Source organism: Marmota marmota, unplaced genomic scaffold, assembly GCF_001458135.2.
Source record: "Marmota marmota marmota unplaced genomic scaffold, marMar, whole genome shotgun sequence".
NCBI classification, from domain to species: domain Eukaryota; kingdom Metazoa; phylum Chordata; class Mammalia; order Rodentia; family Sciuridae; genus Marmota; species Marmota marmota.
Genome location: NW_026000229.1, coordinates 21065807 through 21083785, shown reverse-complemented (window position 1 = coordinate 21083785; position 17979 = coordinate 21065807). Strand labels below are relative to the sequence as shown.

The window sequence follows — 17979 nt, the reverse complement described above, 5'->3', positions numbered from 1 at the left end:
AGAAGAGTATCTGAAAATTAGATATTTAAGTGAAAAAAATGGTAGCATAATGAAAGAGAAAAACAAATGCAATCATTCCAATTAATTTATTTAAATTCATGCATGTTGCAAAGTTATGTGCAACAGATCAGGACACAAGTTGTTGTACTCCTAACAAGTCAAAGGAAAAAAAAATATTACATCTTCTTAGCAAATCATGACCAACTGAGTTATTTCTCACCTGAAACACATCAACAATTTGCACATACACCTCAGAACTGAATTTCTCACACTGTGAAATGACAGTACTAAGCTAGTCAACATCATCCTGGGCTGGGGATAAGCTCATTGGTAGTGTGCTCTTCCAGCATGCACAAGCCCTGGGTTCAAACTCCAGCACCACCACAAAAAAAAAAAAAAAAGAGAGAGAGAGAGAGAGAGATAATGAGATCATGATCTTAATAGTGAAAAGGTCACATTAAATTGTGAACTTGTAGTAATTAAAAATATTTTTGAACTATATCAAAGTCAATTAGTATCTAACAAACTGAATCATTCCAAGTGAATATAATGAGTGCCCCAAGGACTTTGCAAATCAGTGACTCTGAAACACCATTACTTACTAGCTAAGTTTATGTAAACAATTAAGCTACTGTTAAGTCGATATTCAAAAAGTGTGGAGTAGCAGCTGGTAATTATTTTTCAAGTTCCTTCTTTGTCAAACTGTGAAAATGCAGAAAGATACTGATGCAAACATTTTAATCATTTGTAGAATGTCTTGTAAGATAGTTATCTGAAGCATAAAGGCATGTCACACTCTAGTTATGTGAAAGCAATGAACTCTTGATTTTCACCTGGTGCTTAATTTGTTGTTCATTTTTCATTTAGTTCTCAAAAAAATATATAGTTGCAACAAAGGTGTCCTTTCAAATTTTAGTCACTCCTTACTATTCAACAAACTATTTTCAATTACCATTTAGGACTTTAAAGAAGTTACATTACTAGGCCTCCCCAGTGATCTGATTTTAAATTCATTCACAATCTCAGGAAGGGGAGTTCCCCCAGGTAATTCTTTTGTACTAATTTAGAATATCCAGTAGATAGTACCTCACTTTTCTCCCCAGTTAGTCTTCTCATGCAGTCTAAGTTCTCCACACTTTCTCCTAGCAACTCCAACTGCACCATTCCCATTCCCTATGACAAGATAAACTCTTCTGGGATAGAACTGTGGCTCAGTGGTAGAGCGCTTGCCTAACATGTCTGAGGCACCAGGTTCGATGCTCAGCACCACATAAAATAGATAAATAAATAAAGTTTAAAAAATTAGAAAAAAAACCTCTCCTATTGCAAAACAGGCCTTTTAAGTACATTAATTCATTTACTTCATTCCTGAGATTTATTTATAATCCATTTTTCAAGGACATGGGGAAAAAGGCATGAAAACAAAATGGAATGGTGTAGCCAATCTCTAGTGTCATCCTATCTCAGCCTGCCATCTGATTGAGCAATGTTAACAATTTTCTATTTAGCATACAGGAAAGGGAAGGCTGAAGGTACTGTGTCATCTTACATACAATATTACTAACCTCATCAAGAAACTGGCTTGTTGTACCAGTTAAGTTCTAATGCTAATTTAACTATCAACTGAAGAAATTTAAAAAGCCACTTTTACATTAAATCAAACACATTTCCAAATTCTCTGAGCTCTCATATAAACAGCTAATACTGAGTTTATACAGTTAGTTGAAAGAAGTCTATTAAGAGACAAACCCTTTACCTTTTTTAATTCTGGAATTGCAGTTGATGAAATTCTAGCTATATTTATTTGTTAATCAGATTTCAGTATTCAGTGCAGTGTGACGTCCCTTATGGAAAACTAAGGTTTATCAAATTTAAAACCAGAAATAATGGTTCTAAACTTTAATTTGAGCACTCTACTTACTAAGCCAGGATTCAAACTTGCTTCTATATGAAAAGAAAAAGCAGAGGAAAATATGAATTCTACTTGTAGGTTTTACCAGCTTTATCCTCTTCAATCCAGTCTTGTTCATACATTGTGCATAGCCCATAGGTTTTCTGCTGGATACAAATAATCAGCTGCCATATATATATAGTACTTTCCTTAGCAGAGACACATTCAATGGCATCTCCGATAACAGCTAAATCTTTATTCCTTTATAAAGGTTTCCCTTCTTTTCAATAACACTGGTAGACCCTATTAGAATCCTATTTCATTTCTCCTCCTAACCCCTTGAGTTAGACTATTAAAAGCTTAAATGTGGGGTTGGTATCATGTCTCTCCTTGGTGCTTGCTTAGTACTATAATCAAAGCAGAATAGAGGATCAAATTACCTCATACTTTTTTAAGAGAAACTTTTGGTTAAAAAGGTGCACTTAGAGCCAAAGACAGTGACAGAATATTCAAACCAGTTAAGTTAGTTCCATGACCTTGGCAGAAAGTTAATAAATTATAAGTACTTTCACATCAATCAGCAATGGAAATTAAAATCAAATATGGAAAAATGTCATTGTTCTTTCTGAATTTTAATATTCTGACAGCAAATAGGCTACTTCTGTTGTTAAAAAAAATTGAAACAGACCATTTTGCAACAATATATATTTAGGAACAATTTCTGCAAAAATAAGTTAATAAACACAATAAAAGAATTGAGTGAAAATTATTATGTATTTTTGAAACTGAAGAGCCAAATACTTAATGTGGTGCAAAACCATCTATTAAAAAGCCCAGTCCACTTTGAGACACACAGATGAAAGACTACTTAAAATTGTCTACAAGTGTCATCTAACCACAATTAAATCCAACATCTTTATTCATAATCCCCAAATTCTGAAGGAATAACTGAATAGTTCTTGTCAGTTTATTTCTTCAATACAAAGTGTTTCTAAGATTTCAGCAAGAATAATGGTTTTGGCTTAATTCATTGTAATGACATTAATAAAGGATCTGTCTAGAGCTGCTGGATCCCAGTCAAAAGGCTGCTGAAGAATGCTTCATCCAAGGAATCCTCTAGCATCTCCCATAACTGGACTTAAGTCAGCATGCCAAGTTTAGGACTGATGAGGACAAAAAGTAAAGGAAAATCCCCTTTTATAGCAGACACTTTATATTAAAAAAATGACAATGGTAAAGCCATGATTGTATGATCAGTACAGAAGAGAATAAATCTTAAAAAGCTAAGCACAAATCTACTTCAATTTTGCTACTCTACCCTTCTCTTTTTGTAAAATAGCTTACAGGACATGCTGGACAGCATGACCTTTAAATATGGAGAATATTAAATTTACTAAGTATATGTCACTCAAGTTTATGAAAATTCTGGACAAACCTGTTGTTTTAGAATGATTCTGTGGTTAATTAAGCTCTGTTTGGAGGCACAAATACAATTTATTTCAATATAATAGTACTTACCAAATGAAACAAGGAGTTTACATACTTATCAAATGTTTCATCCCAAACAGCGCAATATAATGATGCTCTAAGACATACAAAATTAACTTAATTTACAGTATTATTGTCTATTATTGTCAAACTCGATTCAACAGAAACTTGGAAGCACATCATATTTGACTAGGTCAAACTACTACTGAGTTCAAATAATTGATATGGAAGTATTTTGGTAAAGTGCCCACAGTGAGAGCAGTTTAAAAAGCAGCCCCTGTTTTCTACAGAAATTGTCAGTGAACACTCATCACATTCTCTGCAATATCACAAAGCACTCACACGAATTCTGGGGAGTGATACCCTGGACACACAGCTTATTTCACATTAGTGAACAAATCCAAACATTTTTATAACAGTTCTGACTTTGGGCCAGAAGATAAAATATCCCATATTTACATATGTACAAACCCTAACTTCTAACCTATTAGTTCTAAAAATGGCTTTTTGACTTGTTTTCAGAGGAAAAAGTGTACAATGCACTTGTATTTGTGCTTCTGAATTAAGGAACAATATACATTAAGTGGAAAAAAAAAAAAGCTTGGGATGGTACTATCTACTTAAATTATGTACATGATCTTTGGATATTTGAGAGAATCAGTTTAACTGACCCTTGCCTTAGAGCAACTTAATTTTCTAAAGTTACCCAGGAAATGTATTCAACCATTTACAAAATCAAAACATCTAACATGTACTTTATAAAATCATGATCTTATTTACCTGCCTATTCTTCTACAAGATAGGTATACATTAAAAAATTTTGCTCAAAAACATAAAAATATATATTATTTCTTTGACATTTAGGCATATAAATATTTTACTGAAGATGCATCATCACTCAATAAACAAATGCAAAAACTGCTTTATAAAGTGTAGTTCTCTGCTAATTAGCAATATAAAATACAAAATGATTACAATATAATTAACCATTAAAGAGCTAAATTCGAGAGATTTGCAAACCAATACAGCAGTGAATAGCCCCTTGTACAAAAGTCCATTAAGAAAAAGTCAATTTTGTAACAGATTACATAAAAATGCAAGCCAATAAATGCATTATAAATGCAAAAGAGAGCATTGCTTCATCAGCACATTCTTCAGTCTTGTTTGAACTAGATGCCAAACTTACTGTTCACTTTTCGGTTCATCTTGTTTTCCATTAAGTTCTTGATCAACTCTGTTCAACAAAATATACAGAAAATGAGGTACCAGTAACTAAACAAACATTTCTAAAAGTACCAGTAACTACTTTTAACATAGAATATTATTCTGTTAAAAAAACAACAACAACAAAGCTGTGCAAAGAAGCAGACACAGAAAAAGATTACCAAACATTATTTCCCCATCCAGAAAAGAGAATTTTTAAAAGACAGGACACTGGCAAGAAACATGACTACAGTTTCTTTAAAGACTATAAAATACTTTACATACAAACTCATAAACTTCCTTAAAAGTTCATGACATAGTGTGGCTGCCGCAGGGATTCAAGGGCTAAGAGACTGGCAACATGAAAAATAACTCCCTCAAAAAAAGATTTTATTTACTGAAATATGAAGGGAGATGGGGGTTTAGCTCAGTGGTAGAGTGCTTGCCTAGCATGCCTGACGTCATGGATTCACAAAGAAATATTAAAGTGTCACTAAAGCCACTAAATCATCATTAAATGATTATATGATCTTAAGTTCAGCAAAAAATGCAGGCTTATTGAAACCTAATCATTCTCCAAAATTTATTGGTACACTTAGTGAATGTCTTTCACTTATGCTGATAAAAAGAAACTATTAAGGATTTAAAACCAAGAAATACCTAAATGTACATTTAAAAAAATCTCATTAGAGATTAGTGGTTGTTTGAACAGAGGCAGTATAAATGTTTAGGCCCAAGGAGATTTGAAGGATTACATAATTATTGCATAATTATAGACAACCCTTTAAAGACAATATACAACAGTCTATTACTCTCATATATGTAGTAATTTGAATAACTTATGTGGGGACATTTAAAATAATCTGGTATGATGCAGGAAGAGATTATCATACTTGTTTCCAGTACTATGATCATTAGGACCCATTACTATGATCACCTGAATATTAGTGAATCAGATCTAAAAGCTCTGGCCTGGCTGGGTTTGGTGGTACATGCCTATAAACCTACAGACCTGGGAGTATGAAGCAGGAGGATCCCAAGTTTGAAGCCAGCCTCTGAAACTTAGCCAGATCCTGTCTCAGAAATAAAAATGGGCTGGGGGTGTAGCTCTGTACCAGTACCAAACAAATAAAAAGCTGTGGCCTGTTGTAAAACTGGATTAACATTTAAAAATATTCTTTATAAATATTTGAAAGATCTGATAATCATAATTATTTTATTTTTAAGCTGTTGAAACAGTTTTACAATCCCTAGCTACCTGGCCACACTGGCACGGAGTTATTTGAAAGAAACACCTGAGACATTTAAAACTGCTGTACTTCAATACTCACAATACTCAATACCCTTTTAAACACCAATACTTAACATGGAGATATTGCCTTACATAAGGTCTCATACCTAGCCATTATTTTGACTTTAAGAACATTTTTCTGTATTAAAATTGAATTTTATTATTCTCAAACTGATAATGATTTATTATTTTTTAAGGCTAAAGAAACTGTATAAAAATTAAGTTACTTAAGATATATGTAATATTATTATTTAAGGTTAGACACAAACAAAGGTGAAAAACAAAATCAAAATAATAGTAATAGATTTCAAACAATGCATTTAAATAAAAAAGTATGAGTCCCATTTTTTTTTCTGCTACTGAAACTACATGACAGTTGATTAAACACTAAAAACTTTAAAAAAGATATCATACAGACCATTTCATCAACAAAAGCAATTCATTTTAAAATCCAGGAAGTAGCTGGCTTCAAAACATTCTACGATTACAGATTTTATTTTAAATTCCAGCCACTTGTCCGGCAAATGCAAAGCAATGCTTAAGAAAGGAATGAGAAATCAGCATGATCTACAAACACTGCCCACACTCTTGCAAAGTGTCATAGAGAAATGTAAACCTATGACTCTATCACATGGTCAACTGAATTCTCACCAAAAGAATGGAAATATATTCAAAATTAAGAATGTTCCAGTACGTTACTTATAGCTGGATCCAGTTTAGCTTGTCAAAATGATTAATACATATATGATAACCTCTCATCTTAATTCTGAAGATTTATTAAACCATATTTTGCTAATGTAAATATTTTTTAAAAATCTATAAACAAATTAGATCCAAATTAGATCTAATTAGATCTAACAAATTAGATCCAAAACCTACTTTTCTAAACTACTTTATAAAGTGGTAACTATTTTATACCTTGCCTTTTCATCTTCTATACCAAGATATTAACAGATAACAGTTTGTTATGCTCAAAGCAAAAGTATTCAAAATTAAATTTAAAATGGAAAGCAGAGTGTTTAACTGTTAAATGGTACATTGAACTTTTAGGTATTTTACCACATGTAAAATTTGACTGGTTAGCAGGCTATTTAATTTAAGCATACAAGGAAATCAATGTTGGTTAGCTAAAGAGTATTTGCATTGCAAATATAATCAACCCCAAGAAACAAATTTGATTACTTAAGAAAGTTTGCATACATATTTCAAAGCACTAAGATTTAAAGAAAGGAATGAAACAGATAATCTTAAAAGTATTGGTTATTTTAAATAGCATTCTCAGTAATTTCTGTGGTTTCACCAATAGTGTTCAGATCAGTAACAAAAGAAGAGGGGCTTTAATTACTAACTGGCATTATATTTGGTATTAAAACAGGGTGAATCCAATCATATTCAATTTTAGGACTCTGGATTTTCTATATTTGGATGTTGGGGTGTATTTATATTTACAAGTGCTATTATCTTTCTCTACAAGCTAACCAACCAATAAAGAAGAGTTAGTCTGTGCAATGCAAATGGACTAGTCTAGATGCAACCCAGTCAAGGTGTGCATATACCTTTTTTGTTTCTTTTTAAACTTTTCTTCTTCATACCTTAGTAAGGAAGAGTTACTTCAGTAAATACACATTATGAGATTAACAAAAACTTAAACAAACAAAATAGACTAAAAATGAAATCATATTAAGTCTCCAGGAAAGACCAAAAATACTGAACACATTATGTAGAAGGTAAAAATTAACTTAATAAATCTGGCATAGACATATTAAAAATACCAAACCTCAGATTAGACTTATACCAATTCTTTTTAGAAGCTAGATGGAAATAAGTGAATCTGGTAAACAGAACAAATTCCAGTCACTGCTAAGTATTAGGGTTAGGTTGATTTAATTAATAATTTATTTATTTATTTAGCAATGTGATTTTTCAAATGCTATGATGAGTTTACTCAAATTTGGAGAGCAACATGTTTAAGTACAGGGAATGTTCTTTAGTACTAACCTATCAGGAAATCATCTCTTAGATTGTAACCAGTCTTTAAAAAGCTGTTATGAAATATGTGTAGTAAGAAATACTGAAAAATATTATCTTACACATCAAAATATAAAGATCCAATACAACTAAAGGAATAAAACAAAACATACCGTTTTATGCATTCTGGTATGCCAACATATTCCATGGGAACAAGTTCCGCTAGTTCTGCCAAATTAAAGACGTATCTAATTTTTTGGCTGAATTTCGAGCTATGAAAAAAAATAAAAACAATTACCTCAGTATTTCTGACTATGAGTACTGACAAGAAATTTAAATAAGGAATTTTTTTCTACATGAATAAAACTACCTAATAAATGGTCTTGTAACAGCCAGGAGTGTTCTGATAAACCAAGAGGGATGCACAATAATTAGGGATTTTAGGTTTTTCCGTAACCTAGAAAAAAGGAAAAGAAAATTATAAATTTCCTACAAATTATAATGCTTTTAAAGACATGTGCCAGTTTATACAAAATAACTGAAATATATCATCTCAAAAGTTCTCATTTATGTATTAATACTTTTAAAGACAAGAAAACATTCTTGAACTATAATGGTTCCTTCTACTGCTATGAAAAAAAATTATTTCATTTGGCCAAATTTATGTATATGTATATATGTATATATATATAGTATAGAATGTTATTAAGTGTCTCCTAGCATTCATTCACTGGTCTTCAGAACTTGTCAACCAGGGAAAGACTAATATAGAACATAAAAAGCAAACTATTTTTCTTTTTCAAGACTAGGGAGAAATTGGTACTAATTTCTTCAATAGCATGAAAGACTCTGTGCAGGCAGAGGTGGGAGGAGAGATAACTTAAGGAACACCACGAATCATATCTAATGTGTACACTTAAGGGCTAACATTGTGACTAAAAGTTAAAGACATTATACAAGACCTCTTTAAACAACCAAATTAAAATGTTTATTTATCGGGCTGGGATTGTGGCTCAGTGGTAGAGCGATCGCCTCACACAGGTGGGACCCAGGTTCGATCCTCAGCCCCACATAAAAATAAAGGCATTGTGTTGTGTCCATCTACACCTAAAAAAATAAATATTTAATTAAAAAAATGTTTATTTATCATGCATATTTCACACATAAAGTGATCATCAAATACATATATATTTATTTAATTACCAGTGTGAACCAATGCCAAATTTAGGTACCTATTAAAGCAATTGGAAGATTCAAGTTCCTTCATTAGCACAGACAACTAATTCCTGAGATAATATACTCTACGTATATTTTGGAGTTTGTTCCAAAGAAAAATTAGAGCTAAACTAGTATCTTTAAGGAACATAAAACATACTAAGAAGTATAAATAAGGCAACACTCAAAATTTAACAGGAAAAAAACTATGTTCTCCCTCTTTTCCCAAGACGTAAATTGTAATAAAGTGTTTTAAATGGTATGAGGGATAATAAAGTGCAATCTTAGCAGTTTGTTTAAAGAATTATTCTTTATGGCACAGATCAAAATTAGTTTACTACATGACATTGGGAAATACTGTCTTTAGAAAATAGAGACCTATTATGAAATTAACACTTAATTTAATAAGTGGCTCTAGTATTTTTTTTTTTTTAACTCTGATACCAAGGATTGAACCCAGAGGTGCTTAACCACGGAGCCACATCCAGCCACTTTTATTTTTTTTATTTTGAGATGGGACCTAAGTTTGCTGAGGCTAGCTTTGAACTTGTAATCCTCCTGCATTAGCCTTCTAAACTGCTGGGATTACAGGCATGTGTCACTGCACCCAGCAAGAAACAGAGTATTTTTAAGTGGGAATCAAATATAAAACTTAACTGAATAAAGCCACCTGTAAAAATTATTCAGTTTTTGTTACCTTCTATCAATTTGCTGATAACATTTTCTGAGCCAACCCAGACTGGGCATTTTTCTTCGAGTTGTTGCACCATTTAAATAAACTATCATGTAGTTTTCTGCTACTAATAGCTCCAAAGTGCCAATAACATACCTGCAAAAATAAATTAAGTTTAACTCTTAAATATCACTGTGTAAAACTGAACTAGGTTCTACAAATTATACAGTTCCCTTCTCTCCCACTTGATGAGAACAGACATAATTAAAAATTTAAAATTGCATTAGCTGGCATTATAATTACTTAAAACCAAGTTATTTTTTAGATATAAATATTGAAATATTTATAGATTAAATGACATGATGTTTGGGATCTGTTTCAAAATCGTATAGTGGGGAAAGAATTAGGAATGAAGTCTAAATTGGTAATTGCTGAAGTGGGTGACTTATATATGAAGATCTCATATACTTTTCTGTATATGATTTAAATTTTTCACAAATACATTTTAAAAACTGCACCCAGAATAATCTCAGAAATAGAACAACTCTTTGGAAATGTAAGAAGTGAGTCAGCTCATTACATTAGGCTTCTGGGGGTAAATGTAATTTAGCCATACGATTCTAAGATGAAAGTCACTTTTTTATATTTATATGTCCTCAGATGTTTATAAAGAAGTTGGAAGAGATATGAGATATACCTTCTAATTTAAAAAATGCCAATCTTTTTGTTGAGTTGGAAAACTATAGTTTCATAATTCCAAAAAGCAATGACTTAAAAGAGTCAGAAAAGGGATTGTTTATATAATTTTTACATAGCTTAAGTTCACTTCCTTAAACTAGAGATCCATTTAGCTCAGAATTCTGTCTAAACAGTTTAAGATATACTTACTTAAAGAGATTGTCCATCAGGTATCTATAGTTAGGTTGACCACTTTCAGGCATAAAACAGACAGCAAATACAACAATGGCATTTAATCCATCCCCATAATATCCTGAAAAAGAAATCAAAGACAAAAATCACTAGAAAAAAAATAAAAACAATTACCTCAGTAAAACAATTTTACTCTTAAGATTTTTTTTAGAGGACATCAGTATGATTGATAGAAAATAATCAATTAACACAGTTAAAGAGCCATATTTTAGCAAGTAGACAAATAACATGATATAATCCAAAAAGACACAACATCTGAAATAAACATTTTATGCAACTTAACAGTTAAAGTGGGTGTTTTCTAAAAGTTAGTTTTATTTTCAACAATGCCTAATGTTTTGTAGAATTGAGGGGATCAGAACCAAGAAAGAATTATATCTCTGACATAATTCTCAGTGGAAAAAAAAGGTACTAATGTGTTTCAACTGCAATATTTAAATATTAAGCTGTATTCAGTAACAATATTTTTGCTTTAACCATCATTTCTATTGTTTCTTAATATGAACTGAAAAGACTGAACATTTCAAGAACATTAGAATCTTCACTAACTTTCCTAATTCCTCAATTACAAAACACATTAAGTGTAATTGTCCAATATAATTATTTTCCTGTATAAAAAATAAAGTGCTATTTTTGAAAGATATTAGGTTTAAATCATAAGGCAGGTCTCACAACTTTATTTCTACCAATGAGCTGAATTAACGCATGTTGGACTTCCTGATTCAGATTATCCTGTTTCCTTCATCTGAATAAGATTAAATTAGGCAGAAGAATATTACTGCAAATATTCAAGTGATTTGCTTTCAGATGAATGAAGATTGTAGAAATAAGCAGGGGAATGCATTTGGCAGAAAGTAAATCAAGCAGAAATGATTCTATGTAGAAAATAAAATCAGTTTGTATGTCTCTGTCCAGTGTTAGGAGGATTTAAAGAAACAAGACGTGCTCTATAGAATGATTTGCATTCTGACTTTCTGGCACTATTTACACAGTACCTAGGTAAACTTTTATATATGGTACAGTCAGACCGACACGAACTTGTACTTTCCTAGCTGTCCCATTTGACTAGAAAATCTCCTAAGGGAAGGAACTAAACTTTATTATTTTTGAATACCCCATAAATATGCAACATGGATGCTCTACAAAATTATAGAATGAGCTAGTTCTCTAGTAAAGCTAAATGGTTTGTTAAGGGCTTTAAGGTAAATTAGGAGTTAAGTTTACTAATATCAATCCAAGTTTTACTAATATCCAAGAAAAAATTTGTATAAGAATGTTCACCAACAGTCATATTCATAAGCAGTCTTATTCATAGTCCAAACTGGAAGTGATACACATGACTATCAAAATGAAAATGGATAAATAAATTTAATTCATTTATGCAATGGGCTAGTATTTGGCCATATAAAAGAATAAACTATAGCCAGGCATGGAGGTGAATGCCTGTATCCTTAGCTATGAGAAAGACTGAGACAGAAGGATTTCAATTCCAGGCCATACTGGGCAATTTAATGAATTGTAAGAGTGTCTCAAAATAAAAAATAAAAAGGGCTAGGGATGTAATTCAGTGGTATAACATCCTTGTATTCAATACCTGATAGGGGGGTAACAAAGAAGATGTGTGTAAGAACATGAAGGGATCTTAAAAACATGCTGAAGAAGAGTGGTAAACAAGAATGCATACTATTTTTTTTGCATAAAATTCTAGAATAGGCAAAACTAATCACAGGGGTAGACATTAGAGTAGTGGTTACCAGAGAGGAGGAATTCATTGGAAAGGGTTATTAAGAGAATTTTATGGGGCAATGAAAATGTTCTATATGTTCAGGAGTGGGCATATGTGATTATGTAAATATTTGTCAAAACTCATTGAACCATATATACTTAAGATCACAGCATTTTATTCTATATAAATTATAAATGCATACAAAGGGGAGAATTAATAAACTCCCTGTTTTAGGTGGTATAGAGATAGGGGCAGATGGGAAATAGTTTTCACTGCATTTATTTTGGTACTTTTTGAACTTACTATATGCATATATTAATAATTTTTAAAAATTAATTCATTTTGTTACACATGACAGCACAATGCTATAAATTATAGTTCATATTACACATATAGAGCACAATTTTTTATCTCTCTGGTTGCATATAAAATATATTCACACCATTTGTGTCTTCATACATGAAGTTAGGGTAATGATATCCATCTCATTCCATCATCTTTTTTACCCCCATGCCTCCTCTCTTCCCCTCCCACCCCTCTGCCCTCTCTAGAATTTGTCTATTTCTCCCATGCTCCCCCTCCCAACCCCACTATGACTCAGCCTCCCTATATCAGAGAAAACATTCGGCATTTGGTTTTTTGGTTAACAATTTTTAAATGTAGGTTTTATCCTTTTACTTCAAACCTGTTATGTTCTTAAAACAATATGAGAAATATTTATTATGTTTTCAAAGTTATGCAAGATCTCTGGGGATATTTTCTGAAAGCATACAGAGTTCTGATGTTGCATTAAAAAAATCTGAACAAACTTCAGTAACTTTTACCTCCATGACTGATAACTTTTTTATAGGGCTCAATTGCCTTCATATCAACCCTGTGATCCTGTTCTCCAATCCTGAACATACGCCAGCGTCGTCCATCTTCTTTTTCTTCTGCTGCTGAATATTCAGTGATTGAGCCTTTCCTAATTACTTCTGTTGTTTTGGGTTTTGGAAGATCATCTGTCAAAATAAAAGGGTTTTGAATCACAAATTGTTATTTCTATAATAAAAATCAAGTTATAAGTTAACCACTTCACTATCTAGATTAGTTAGAGATTTCTTTTTTCTTTTGAGATGCGGTCTTTATTGTCCAGGCTGGCCTCAAACTCCTGGGCTCAAATAATCCTCTCCTGGGCAACTGGGACTAAAGGTGTATGCCACCATGCAGAGAATTTTTGCTACACTGTCTGTGGAATTTGAAATATCCCTTCCATAATACAGGAAAAGGCTTGCTTTTAATTTAAGGCCATTTATTCCTTTGGGAATCACAGTTTTATAAAACTTTTTATTGCCCAATTCAACAAAGACAGTTAATCGCAGTGCAATGTCTATCAACAAGTTCAGGAAAAACAATTCATACAGCCATGAGTCTTTAATACATTGACCCTTCAGGCATTTTCAGATCTCAATTATGATAGCACTGTCCAAGACAGTTACTACCACAGGTTACTTCAAGTAACTGAGAGTTTTCTTTTTAATACATAAATTAATTCCTCCAAATTGTAATACCAGATAGAAAGTGGTTAACTATTCAATAATCATTTCTCATTTAATCAGTTTTATGAAGCAGAAAAGTATTTATAATATTAAGAAGAATACATGCAAAAGTCTATTTAAATTACCATTAGCAAAAGCATAAGCATCAACGATTAGATGTAATTTATATTTCAAGATTGCAGTAGCTGATTTTTAATGAAATAATGATTTTCAAAATTTTAGTATCATAGTCCTTACCAAAAGATGGGGGGAGGGGAAACCTACTGCATGTTAGTTGTTTGTTTCCAAGACAAAGCTGTTAACGAAAATATCCTTCCAGGAAATGACTACAGCAGCATTAAAGAAAGAAGAGACAAAACACATAGGCAGAAAACTATTTCAGTATCTTATAAAATATTGCTTGTTACTGGACTGCTTATTGAACCAGTAAAACAGGGAAGAAGAACAAAAGACACAGCATATCACCTTCACTGCAGATAAAATACCTACCGCTAAACACTGCTTTGAAAAAAAAAATCACTTTAAAGATAAATAGATATAAAAATTATTAACTATATAAAAATATGTAATAAGAATTGTAATGTATTCCACTGTTATATATAAATAAAAAAAACAATTATTTAACTCAAGAAAGCATGCAAAATAAAACACATGCCAATTCCTTTGAATTCTAAATAATTAAAATGATAAATATCAGGTTTGGGGGCTAAGAGTATATATTAATTCAAGTTGGCAATTTCATAAAGTAGAGCACTACCCAGGCAACCTACTTTAAAATCACCCTCCTAAGTCTCCCTTCAGAACTTCCTCTCCACACTTTTAGCACATTCCTTATTATATGTCTCTTGGAAGGATTTTTTTCCTTACTTGATCAACTGAAAAAGACCTAACTATCCAGCAATATTTTTTTATGTTGATAAAAAGAAACAAAAATTGGGCATCAAGAAGAAAATACAGCTACATATATAATCTACTACAAACAGTTTTGAACACTATAAAATATTTAGATGTTTGCAGAAATTTTAACTTAAATATATGAACACTGAAAAGAATAACATATTTTGAACAAAATCCTCTAATACATGGGTTTTAGTAGGCTTCATGATAAAAATTTTAAGGCTTATCAAGTATTTCCAAAAGAGAATATAATTGCAAAAACATGTGTCTGTGTGCTTATATATATGTAAAGGTAAACATTCATTCATAAAAAGATCAGATAAGCAGTAAAACAATTACCTTCCCACTCAAACTCATTACTGTTCTCTGATGGTGTGTCTAAACCATCCAAGTCAATCTCCCCACTTTCATCCAAATCATCTGACAACACAGAGCCATCACCCGGATCCAGTGTCAAGCTAATCTCTGGAGCCATTAGTTTCTTTCTTACTTTATTTCCATTAACTTCTAGGAAGCCTGAAAGTGGAAAACAAACACACACAACAATAGTAGAAGGAATGCTCAGATGATCAAGTTAAAAGAGAAACACTTCAGCCACTTTATTCTTGAGAAAAACAATATTAAACAAAATCCCCAAGCACCGATTTATGAAACTTGAAAAAAAATTTTTTTTAAACTGTTGACGGACCTTTATATTTTTTTTATTTATATGTTGTGCTGAGAATTATGAATCCAGTGCCTCACATGTGATAGGCAAGTGCTTTAACCACTGAGCTACAACCCCAGCCCAAAACTTGGAATTTGATTACTAATGCTATTTTTGGTAGTACTGGGATTGAACTCAGGGGTGTTCTACCAATGAGATTATTTTTATTTTTTGAGAAAGGGTCTCAGTAAGTTGTCTGGTCTGTTATGGAATTTGCAATCTTTTGGCCTCAGCCTCCCAAGTAGCTGGGATTACAGGCATGGGCCAACCTGCCCAGTTTCATCACTACTGCTTTTATATCATTGGCAAGAAAACAGTGAGGTATATATGTCTTTTTAAGTAACAGACAGACTTCGCAGTCACCTTTACCACTAAAAAACTATTTCCTCCTACTTGTAAAAACTTCTAAAAACTGAGGATTGTCTTTTTTTTTTTTTCTGAGAGACAGAGAATTTTTTAATATTTATTTTTTAGTTTTTGGTGGACACAACATCTTTATTTTATTTTTATGTGGTGCTGAGGATCGAACCCAGCGCCCCGCACATGCCAGGTGAGCGCGCTACCGCTTGAGCCACATCCCCAGCCCTGAGGATTGTTTTTGAGGGTTAAATTCCCCATGCACTTCAAAAGTGTTTTCCTCAATGTTCAATTTATCCTTTGGCTCCTTAGGATGGAGTAAAAGCTCATTGTGGCGTTTTTTTTGTTTTTTGTTTTTGTGTTGATAAAGAAATATGTTAAAAATAACACCAAGTCCATTGGCAGTACAGGTATCAAATTCTTACCAGGCTGGCTCTCTGGTCCAGTTACATCTAGTATATCTGCTTCAATACTATCATCTTCTGGTAAAGGTCTGGAAGACACAAACATACTCTTTAATGCAGAAATTAAAATTTTTTGAAGCTTAAAGATCTGTTAAAAATAAAGCTTACAGGAACAATTACATGGAAAACAGAACAATGCTGTTTCTTAAGATTTGGTAATTTACAAATCAATTTTTTAGAAAATTCTGTTGGGGTTACTTATATGTCTGTGACACATAAAAGTATATATAAATTCTTTATTCAACAGCTCTTATCCAATTATAAGACATAAAAATTATTAAAAAATCATAAAACGATCCAAATGGATAAATATGATGTGGTGCATGATCATCACATAACAAAGCTACTTGCTTACTCACAATGAGAATATGGTAATGCTGGCTACAATTTGTTTGAGTTTGGCATTTCCAAATTACTATCATCATCATGTGCTAAAATGACTCAGTTCTCCCGCCTGCTCCTGCTGTCCATATGCCAATTGCTAAGGTACCCTACTGGGTAGTATGTTTTCTGATCATGATGGCACAAAAAGCATCATTTAAATAGAAGGCCTTTCTTTGCAAAGTGTCAAAGGGGCTAGTCAGATGATTCAGAAGATCCTTGTTTATTTATTTACTAAGTTTTTTCTTACAAACAACTTAAAACTCCCTTCTCCTAGAAGCCTCTCATATTCGAGTTCTAAAAATCCCACATTAAAATATTGCTCATTAGACAAATATTTTGAAACTTAAATGATCAAAACAGTTAAGAAAAATAAAAATTACTTATATGTTGAGATGGAAGAAGAGAATCATTCCCAACTACTGCAAAGGAACTTTCAATTCCCAGTATTTAATAACCACCTTGTTAATACTATTTTTTTAAAAAAACCTAATATTCATTAAGCAACATCTCAAAAAAAAAAATTCTGAAGTTTTGTTCTACATTTGTTTTCATCAAAAAGCAATGCTCACATTGGAAAATCTTCATCTTGCCATTCTTCTTTCAGTTCTACACCTTCCATTCTCAGCCTGGATTCAATGTCAACTATTGACTCCTGATAATCCAGAGAGCCAATATCCTGTGAAAAAAGAAAAATTGACAATAACTTAATTTCCACTTCACATTTTTATTGGCTGTAAAGGTGCAATCTTATACCTTAGTATAATTTTCAGTTGCATATATGCAAATTGTGTCTCAAATTGTGATTTAAATTGCATTAAAAAAATTGAGGTAAGATAAGAAATTATAGTTAAATACAGGACTGGGTGTAGTTCAGTGGTAGAGTACTTGTCTAGTATGCCCTGGGTTCAATCCCTAGTACTGAAGATAGAGCGTGATTCTAGAAATTAAACACTAGTAAACAATATTTATACTCAAAAGATTCAGCAGAGTCAAGTAGTATGCTACCATTTATATTTTCTTTATAGTTTTGATGCCACAATTCTTGAATCAGTCTATTTAGTAACTTGTCCAGTAAACAGAATTAGGCTAACTTTTGATCTGCTTCATATGTATACCATGTCTTTTCACACAGTGTAACTTTTCAGACTGAACTTAGTGGTATTTTACTGTAAGCAATTATATATTTTAACTTGTGTTATAAACTTTTATTTTAGTTTTTTAACAAAGGGCATGAATGCCCGCCCCCCC

At 32.0% G+C, this 17979-nt stretch overlaps 1 protein-coding gene across 6 annotated transcripts in view; it reads right to left on the bottom strand.

Annotated features, from left to right (window-relative positions):
* Positions 1–67: 67 nt before the first annotated feature.
* Positions 68–17979, bottom strand: part of Bnip2 (BCL2 interacting protein 2) — a 22608-nt gene continuing 4696 nt past the window's right edge. For 2 of the 6 annotated variants that reach the window (XM_048793699.1, XM_048793698.1), the window contains 11 exons: positions 17301–17407; positions 16309–16376; positions 15160–15336; positions 13210–13386; positions 10618–10720; positions 9754–9885; positions 8212–8298; positions 8015–8113; positions 7430–7465; positions 4566–4613; positions 68–370 (listed from right to left, as the gene is read on the bottom strand). In XM_048793699.1, coding sequence (XP_048649656.1) covers positions 325–370; positions 4566–4613; positions 7430–7465; positions 8015–8113; positions 8212–8298; positions 9754–9885; positions 10618–10720; positions 13210–13386; positions 15160–15336; positions 16309–16376; positions 17301–17350 — 1023 coding nt within the window. In that variant the 5' untranslated portion in view covers positions 17351–17407 and the 3' untranslated portion in view covers positions 68–324. Of the gene's footprint in view, positions 371–2504; positions 4614–7429; positions 7466–8014; positions 8114–8211; positions 8299–9753; positions 9886–10617; positions 10721–13209; positions 13387–15159; positions 15337–16308; positions 16377–17300; positions 17408–17979 lie in introns of those variants that run through there. The other 4 variants (XM_048793700.1, XM_048793701.1, XM_048793702.1 and 1 more) reach the window with 4 other exon arrangements.